The 9,448-nt window shown below is 46.7% G+C and overlaps 1 protein-coding gene across 1 annotated transcript; it reads right to left on the reverse strand.

Annotated features, from left to right (window-relative positions):
• Positions 1-1,728: 1,728 nt before the first annotated feature.
• CCNG2 (cyclin G2) lies at positions 1,729-8,895 on the reverse strand. The gene is made up of 8 exons (XM_080409490.1): positions 8,628-8,895; positions 8,305-8,443; positions 7,203-7,340; positions 5,956-6,206; positions 5,703-5,781; positions 5,525-5,623; positions 4,416-4,621; positions 1,729-3,900 (listed from the first exon to the last, which is right to left on the reverse strand). The coding sequence occupies exons 2-8, from the start codon at positions 8,413-8,415 to the stop codon at positions 3,768-3,770; spliced, it is 1,017 nt and encodes a 338-aa protein (XP_080265616.1). The 5' UTR covers positions 8,416-8,443; positions 8,628-8,895; the 3' UTR covers positions 1,729-3,767.
• Positions 8,896-9,448: the final 553 nt, after the last annotated feature.

A 9,448-nucleotide genomic window follows, 5' to 3' on the forward strand; every position in this document is an offset into this window, starting at 1 on the left:
GCATCTTACTGACAAGGTAGTTATGAAAATGAGCACGTATTTAAACTCTCAACGCAAGCATACAAAGCTTCACCTCATGGTAAAAGAAAGTCCAAAACAGCATTTAAAAACACCATGCACACCTCTGCTGTTAAAAACAAGTCAACCACCAAAAGCCCCGTTCTTTGAACAAAGCCAAGCAAGCCTCCTTTGAGGGATACGGAACTATCTGACCTGGCAAATATGAAAGTCAAGCTTAAATTATCAAACCACAGAAGTAAACCTGACAATGTTCTTGCAAGCAAATTTCTTTTCATGCTGGGACCAACTTGAAAGGGGCTGCATGGTACACCTCAAGCTTTATTACACAGACTAATCTCACAAGCTGTTAGCAAACCCAGGGACATCGCCCATGGCATCCTACCTTTGTAAGAGCCCACCTACGCGGCACATGCACAATCCCTCAGCTCCCGAGCCAGGTGGTTGCTGCACTGAAGCGACCCAAGTGGGCACCTTTGAAGTAGAACCTGAACGCCTTTGCTGCGGTAGCTTTCATGTTCAAAGCTGTCGCCAGACTGCGAGGAAGCCCATTGCTCTTAAAACACTGCAGTGCACATTTCAAAGATGAACAGTTCCACTATATAATCAGCTTACGGTCGTATGCACCAGTTATTAGACAGAAGGGAATTTTGTACAGAACTCTTTGGAAGATCAACTGTCCATCCCTCATCTGTTGTATGCAGGATACGAGAAGCCTTGTAACCTATTCCTGTTGTTTAAAAAAAGTCACTACAGAGGCCACCAAGGAAAAAATTATTATTACTACACTCAGAGGATTATTTTATCAGTAGCAGTGGCCCTATCCTTCCCACACGTGCTCCCTGCCAGTGAGTGACAGCACCCTATTCATTCCCAGCCCCAGCCCACACACACTGCCCCAACACTGGAACATCCAAGGCAGGTTTTCCTTTTGCAGCAGCTGGAGCTGGGAGACAGGCTGGCCTGGCAGAGGCAGCATCTTTGCGCTTTCTCTCACTTTCATCTCTTGCACAAGGACAAAGACGCAAGATCTGTACCAAGCTACAAGGGTCTACCATGATGCTCACAGCCACCTCAGCAGGTAGCCAAGTGCAGGTCCTGGCTCCCTCTTCCAGTCTCTCTAGGGCTGGGAACATCTTTCCAGCAAGAACCATTTACAGCCCCTTATTCCTTAATTTTTGCATCAAAGGCACCATTTGGAAATACTCTGGCAAGATAGGCAGGATAAGACAAAAAGGAAATGAGTTCAAGTTTGCCTTTGATGAGCTATTGTAGGATTTCGGATTCCCAAGATACAGACACATCCTGAGACCAGGTTGCGCTCAGAGGACCGGCAACAGCAGCAACCACAAATCCAGCAAACCCCAGCGTGTTTGCCTGTAATAACTCCCAATTTAACCAGCAGCAGGAGCTCCCACTTGCCAGATGTGCACATACACCATTCGCAACACTCCTCCCAGCAGCACAGGGCACAGCTGCAGCTGGGTGGTAAAAGCAGGGGACACCCCACAGCAGCTTCTACAACTGCCAGGAGCAAAGCTGAGAAGTGATGCACATCCATGAACAAACCATCCGGAAGTCTCTCCTTTTTCTTTGCAAACCGCTTACCGGAACTTCTGGGAACCTGGAACACAGACCATAAAAGCAATATGGGGGGGGAAAAGCACCAGCCAAAAGCTTCAAGTGACCAACCGTAACTCACACCAGCAGTTAACAAATACAGCACTTGGTTTATTTTTGTTCTCAACTGAAACAAGACTCAGTAGGTTTGTTACCTGCAACCCAAGTACCCCATTTCAGAAGTCAGCTTCCAGGCGCAGAGACTTGCAGTAAGAACTCTTCAGATGTACAGTATATCTACAGAGTACACAATAAATTACTATCTACATGCAACATACCTACAAAAAGTTACATACAATGTAAAAAAATACAGTACTTTCTGCTCATTTTTTAAATTTTTTCTGTACATTTTTTAATTTACATTTTTATATACATTTTTGTAAACTTTTTGTATTTTTATAAAATTGAAATCACACAACAGTCATGAGCTTATGGCACCGCTCTTACCATTCTAAAACAACGCTTGCACCTACAAAACACCTTTTAGCTTGTTTGCTCCTTCATTTCTACTTTGGCACCAACACACTTCAAAACCATTATTCTGAGCTAATTAGTCCACTTGCTACCTAGCCATGTCCTCAATATGGAGAAACACAATCATACTTCAACTTGTGCTTCAATGAAAAAGTTCAGAAAAAAACCATTACGTTAACTACTTCATCACATTTACCTGATATTACTGCATAATATCAATTTTTCCTGCACTAACTGCTTTACATAAGCATGCAAACAAGTCTGATTATGACTCAATAACATGAATATACTGAAAAACAACTACAAGGATTAAATATTAAAAGGAATGTAGACTTATCAAGATTTACCATGTTAAGTCTAAGCTACTAGTATGGATTGGCAAGTTAACAGTTAAGATTTTAAAACACACTGAAGCATACAATGTGAACTTCAGTGTAAAAACCATCTGTATTAAAGAAAATAGAAAATTACTCCCAGCCACACACTTTACACTGTCCTTTAGTGAAAGCTAGTATTGACTAGAAACCTCCTTCTTGCCACACATACTCCTGTTGTGAAATAGGGATCCCTGAAGTTTATAAAAACCAAGCTTTTAAAAAAAAAATATCTGCTTGGAGTACACAACTCAAGATCCTGCTGAAAAGGAGCACAGCATGTAAAGTGTTAAAGCAGTTTCAGTATTTGGACCATATGACAGTAAATCGCTCCAGCCTAGTACTACGTACACTTATTATTCCACAGAACCTACTCAGCCAATTCGATCTAATCCCAAAATACGTGAGTAGAGGTGCCCTCAAGAGGACTCTAGTTCAGCCTCCTGCTCAAAGCAGGATGAACACTGAAACGAAACCAAGCTTGGCATTTTGACATGTTGAATCCCGAGAACCTCCCTGGACAGAGACTGCACAGCCCCTCTCGGCCCACTCCCGTGCTTGACTTTTCCCATGGAGTGAACTTACATTAACCGAGAACTTGGCATTCCTATTTAATCAAAGCCTCTTGCTTTTGCTCCATGCTTCTCAGCCAAGACCCCAAAATCTCCCCTCCCCAGCAACCCCCTTTGATACCAAAAGGCTGCTGTTCAATCCCATTTCTGTGCCCCACCCCCACCAAAAGACCATTTTGCCAGGCTGAGTGAACTCGTTTTGCTTCGTCCTGTGCCCCAAAGTGCTTCGCTACCTTGGCGGCTTCCTGCTGGACTCTAGTCCGTCAACATCCTGAGCCCAGAGCTGGACACTGTTCCAAATGAGCATGAATGCCAAGTAGAGGGAGGAAAAAACCCTTCTTGCCTCAATCCATTGGCTATGCTCCCATTAACACAGCCCAGCACACTGTCAGCCTTCCCTGCGGCCAGGGCACACTGCTCAGGTGTTCAGCTGCTCGGCACTTTGGACCACCAGGTACAGGGCTACATTTATACTTGCTGACAACACAACTATGCACAAACTTTTTTTGCTAAACTAGGGACCTGAACAGGGTTTTTCCTTCTTCCTTAAATTTACAACAACAAAAAAAACCAAGGCAGGCATACAAAGCACTGATACACCACAGCAACTCTTGACTTAATACAGTTTACGGGTAACCACCTCATTTATTATTGCCAAAAGACTCTATGGTGCAATCAAATCTCATCCTCATACAATCAAGACTCAATGCTAAGAGCGACAGCTAAGAGTTTGCCACTTTGTCTTAGGTTTGAGTTCAAAGAAGAAGGTGCCTTCCAGATCACTCGGAGGAGAACTGCTAAGGCTTTCTTCTCCGCTGCTCATATCTTCACAGGAGTCTTCACTAGAAAGAACAGCAGGAAAGGTAATTTACACAAAGCACAAGCCCTTGAAAGTGCCAAAGTACTCAATCCTGTGTTTTCTTGCACCCTTTTCTGTTCCTAGTATAACATCCCAGCTCTAAACCCTTCTCAACACTAAGGCTTAAATCCTAACAAGGTACAACTTCCTTTCTCCTAATTCCACAATTCTCTGACCAACCAAAAAGCCAGTGTTCCAAGATAGCAAATATAAATTACTTCAGAAAACTTAAAGGATTTGTAAGCCTCCCTGCCTTAAAAAAAAAAAAAAGGAATGCCTCCTCCCACCCTGCAAAGCAATTTTTTGAGCACCACAATGACAGTTACCAATTTTTTTCCTTCTATTTAAGACTTATTTTAAGTCCATCAGTACTTTCAAATCTAGCATTTTTTTCCTCCAACCAGTAGTGAATAAGCCTAGTTATACAAAGTTGCCATTAACATATACAGAAAATGAGAACTCCCAACAAATTAACCACCTGTTCTAAGTTTTACCAACCTCTCACTTTCATTGAAGCATCCACACTCTGGTATCGTTGGCAACTCAGGAACACTGTAGTAACTGTTTTGGAGATTCTGGGCTGTACGTCTCGAAACAATCCAGACTAGCTTTTTATGATCAGGCTTGCAACATTCAGGAGAAGAATAATCTGCTAGGCATTTTGAGACCAGTTCCCTCCAGTAAAGTAAGTCACTATCACTTATCTGAAAAGCAAGAAAGAACTTATTTAGTCTATGACAGACAGGCTCTGAAGATAACCCCTCCCTCCATTTTACCTTCTCAGAAAAGACTTAGGAGAAAGTGAATCATAACTGATCCCTTTATCAGAGTCGAGCTGTTTTTGAACCTGAACTCCTATACACCTCCTAGAAACGCCCACACTGAAGTCTGAATTGACAGTTTACCTGTTAGTTGCTGTTAACACTTTCATCATCACTTCCAAAGGAAAAATGAAACCAAGATTACTCCATTTTAAAATGGAGTTCTCATACCTTAAGGAACTACTTCCAGCCCTCAAGAAACTGGGTTAGTTCAGTTTGACTGGAAGAATGGAAAGCTTGTTCTAGACCATCAACTGATAGAGCATGCAGCTAGAAGCTGTAAATCCTGTATGCTAGTTATTCAGGCAAAAAGAATAACCAGCCCAGCAGTCAACTGCAGTCCTAGGGACCAATCGCAAGGTTCTCTAGAACATACAGCTAGAACTGTGCAAGTTAAATCAGCTGCTTGTTAAAGCATGTATTGTGCAGACATCAGGTCAGCATTTCTTCTGATTTTAAACATTTAAGCTGGTTTTTAAAGCCACAATCCTTTTGCTGCTTGCCAGGCAGCTGCCAAGATGTGCCAGTGCAAAATGACTACCTGAGATCATTCTCTAAGCAGCAGGGCTTTTTTTTTTTGCTTGGCATTCTACCAATGACTGCATGTTAGTTACAAGAGTTGCAGACAGATGCTTCAAGACCCATTTCCTTGCTTATTTCAGCTGATGCCAAACAGTACTTTTAAAAATTGTACACTGACAGCAGGGGTCCCTGAAATGTTACACTGGACATCACTAACCCCACCGGTCCCAACAATTGCAAAAACAACCCACAGAAAACACTTACCTTAGAATGCTTTTGAACACGCAGAAGGATCTCAAACAGCTCAACAGATTTCAAAGTCTGAACCTCTAGAGTGAGAAGGCACAAGGCCAAGACAGATGGCTAGAAGGACAAAAAACACTGCTCAACATAACACGAATCAAAACCTGCTCTGAAGTCAGAGGAAGCCACTTGTACTTACTTTTGCTTTAGAAAAAACTAGACGACAGTTGCAAGCTTTCAGTTGTGCTTCCAATTTGTCGAGATTCAAGACTTCTTTCCTGTAAGACACCCAAGAGAAGAAGCACATGCATCAACAAGCATTCACTTGTCAGGAAGGAAAAACTAAGGAGCTGCCTCCTCTACAGCCAATGCCATCACCATTTAAGAGGCAATTAAAGAGAAAAAGGGCTTTGAAAACATACAGATGACAACCAACATGCAACTCAACCCACCTTTCTGAGGTATGACAGAGTACAATAGTATGGTACAAGTGCAAGAAGGTTAAGGCAGTAGTAGCTTTAAATTCAAAGTGCAACTTTTCAGAAATTATCTTTTCCATCCGTTTCAGGTCGGACACAGTGCATTTACATTGGCTGATCCGGATGATCTCATGAGCAGATGGAATATTGCATTCCTCTTCCACTACTCGGGCAGCCAGTTGGAAACAACAAACTCCAATGCAAGATAAATGCTTCGGTTTCACCTAAAAATAAAGAAGAAACATAATGAATACTTTCCCCTGCCCTGTAACACCATGTTTATCAAACAGCAACATCAACAGCTCACACCCAGCCTAGGTGAGCCGTTTTGAATATTCACAGTTCAACAGAAAGGGATTTTCTCATCACAACTAGACCCGATGTCCATCAACTCACACACCTCACCTAGTCTTAACTAGTTTCATCACTCAAGTTGCAGCAAAACACAGCTGGCAGAGCCAATAAAGCAGTATCAGCCATGGCTAAGTCAGAGGAAGTGAAGTTCAGCAGCTGAGCACCCTCTATTGAAACTGTTCCACATCGCTACACTACAAATAATTTGCAGTGAGAACTGTAATACCCTGCTTCTCCAAGCAGCAACGCTCGCTTACACTCATTTAAAGCCTATACAAATCCTGCCTGAGCCTGTTCTAGGCAGTCCTATCCCTCCACAACTTGTTCCTACCTCTGCTATTCTCTCCCATGTACCAGCGTAACATTTCCTGCAACCTCAAGGACGGTCAAACCAGAGAACTGATACAAATTCAGTTTTCCTGCCAACTTAATAATGGGGAACCAGTTTAGGTTCAATCCGTCCGCCATAAAGCAGCAGAAACACGGAAAGAAAAACAACCAGGAAATGACCATTTGGTATTAGTTCCAGTGCTAAGCTAAGCTTTAACACAGGACCTACAAATAGTGTGTAACAAAACAAGTTGTTTTATTCCTTAATTCCTCCTTTCTTAATCTACATCTATCTGGTGAAGGCTACGGGCTTAGAGGAAACAAACGATGCTGCCACACCCCTTTAGAGGTAAAAAGAAATACTCAACTTCACATTTACAAAGGAGCACTTCAGAAACATTGCTAGTGCAGAATGAGTGAACAGCCACTGTTACATCCCAGATCACAACCTTCCCTTATTTGTCAGGCAAGAAAGTTCACAGGAAACTCAGGTATTCCCAGCTGACACTACAGCAGGTCCTCTCCCCCCAAAATACCTTCATAAGAGCCAAGAATCTGTCCAGAATGTTAACAGCCAAAACAAACGTTTCAGTTGCAAAACCGAAAAAGTTGGTCAGACTCCACAGATCTTCCACCTTGGCATTCCTTTGTCTCGGAGACAGAGTATTTTCATTCTATGGCAAGAGAAGCAAAGTCAGAATTATTCTGTGGCAGCAGCAATGACTGTGCCCACTCACTCCCTAAGTCATCTTTTACCTAGGTCACAGGGAAGCAATTCCTTTTTTCCTTAAATACTTGGTTTCTCATAACTTCAAAATAATTTTAGGTACTCGAGACCCAAAGCACACCCCAGGCACATGGATTACAGCCAGGTCCTGGGCCTCACTGGCGCGATACCCAGCACAGCCACATTCGAGTCTGCACTTGTTATTTTATAACAATAGTCACCAAGTACATCATACCCAGTGACTGGTGACCTTACGGAACAGAGATGGCCAGACTTGGCTTATTCTTCCCTTTGCCTGTACTTCAACATTTAAGCGACAAAGTTCTGCTTTCAAAACAAGCAAGGAGCCCGATCCCAGGGACTTGTTTTGTTAAACATTAAGGCTCCCTCCAGAAAAGCTCACACCCATCCCAAGGAACATAAGCCCGTCATAAACTCTGCAAGGAACTCTGCTCCTCACCGTGGAAGTGTTTATGCTTCGGTCTATTTTTTGCTGTTAAGCACCGTGTTGCTGGTTTCATTTCCCTAGACCTTGCTGAAGAAAAGCCGGTCATTTCCCCGTTAATTGCCGGCTTGACACCCCAGCTTTCCTGCAGCGGTTCAGAGCCCCCGAAATGAAAATAATACACCTCTCTCGGGTTTGTGTTCCCTCGAAGTTTAAGCAATCGATATTAAACACCCGGGTATTTTACTCGCCCTGTAGGTCGGAGTTCTTTGGTCACGTAGTGCACGTTAATGAACACAGATTAAGACAAAACAAAAGGCAAGCGTCGTTTACAGAGCAAAGAATTACCCTTGTCAACTTCAGGCACGTCTCTCAGCTCGGAATTACTTCACACAACTGACATCCCCTGCCCCGAGGAGGCTGCCCCCCCCCTCAGCTCCCCCACCCCCCGGCCCAGCCCCCTCACCTCGGCGGCGGCCTCGATGAGGCTGAGCCCCTTCTCGCGGGGCTGGAACCGCCCCTCCTGCTCCAGGTGCACATTCAGCTGCTTGAAAAGCCACAGCACCTCGCTGCTCATCTTCTCCCCCCGCCTCCGGATCCCTTCCCTTCGCGGCAGAAAAACCCGGTCAGCAACTGGCAACCCCCCCCCGCCTCCGCCCCCACCGGCCGGACAAAGGGAGCCTGGCCCCCCGGCCCCTCAGCCGCCCGCCCCCTCGGGGGAACCCCAAGGCTGTGGGGAAGCGAACAAAGGGGCCTGAGGGGCCGCCCCGGCCCTGCCAGCACACTCACCCGGGGCGGTGGTGAGGGGGCACCGGGCCCCCCCCGCGGCCCTCACCGCTCGGCTCCCCCGCGGCGGGGAGGGGGAGGCGAGCCCGGCTCGCGTCACCGCACGGACGCGGGTCGGCTCCGCCGCTGGCTCCGCATCCAGGCAGGGCCGCCTGCGCCCCCGCCCGCGGCGGGCCCCGCTCGCCTCCCCCACCGAGTCACGGCGCTGCCCGAGGCAGCGGCACCATCCCCAGCCGCCGCCCCAGCCCCGCATCAAAATGGAGCCACCGCGGCCCCGCCCCCTTGTTTTTGTTCTGGCGGCCCGCAGATGGCCCCGCGCGGAGCGATCCCTCCTAGGTCCGGGCGGTGAGGCGGCGCGGGCAAGTCAAATAGTCCGCTTCCAGCCGTGCACCCTACGGGCGCCCCGGGAGGGCAGGACGGCCAGGACATGGCGCGGGCACCCGGCGGAACTCCCGCTCCGAGGGAAGCGGGGCGGAACCGCGCCACTCCGGAGGGAGGGCGCGGCGTCGGCGGAAGGAGACAGGGAACGGTCACATCACACCTTTAAAGGGACCAGAGAGCAGAGTCTCTGTGGCGGTGGATTTATTTTAAAAAGTCCGCCCAAACCCTCCGCTTCTCTGATTGGCCCGCGCTCCTCGGTCGCTGATTGGCTGGCAGCGCTGCTTCCCCTCCCATCCCCTTCCCCACCCCGCAGGCAGGGGAGGGTGTGTTGTTTACCGGCAGTGATTGGCCGCCTACCGAGGGCGGTTCTCTCCTGATTGGCCAGATGTGATGTACTGCTGCCCCGCCTACAGCTGCCGGCCGTAGCAACGGGGCCCGAGCCG

Source organism: Falco punctatus (genome assembly GCF_963210335.1).
Source record: "Falco punctatus genome assembly, chromosome: 1".
NCBI classification, from domain to species: domain Eukaryota; kingdom Metazoa; phylum Chordata; class Aves; order Falconiformes; family Falconidae; genus Falco; species Falco punctatus.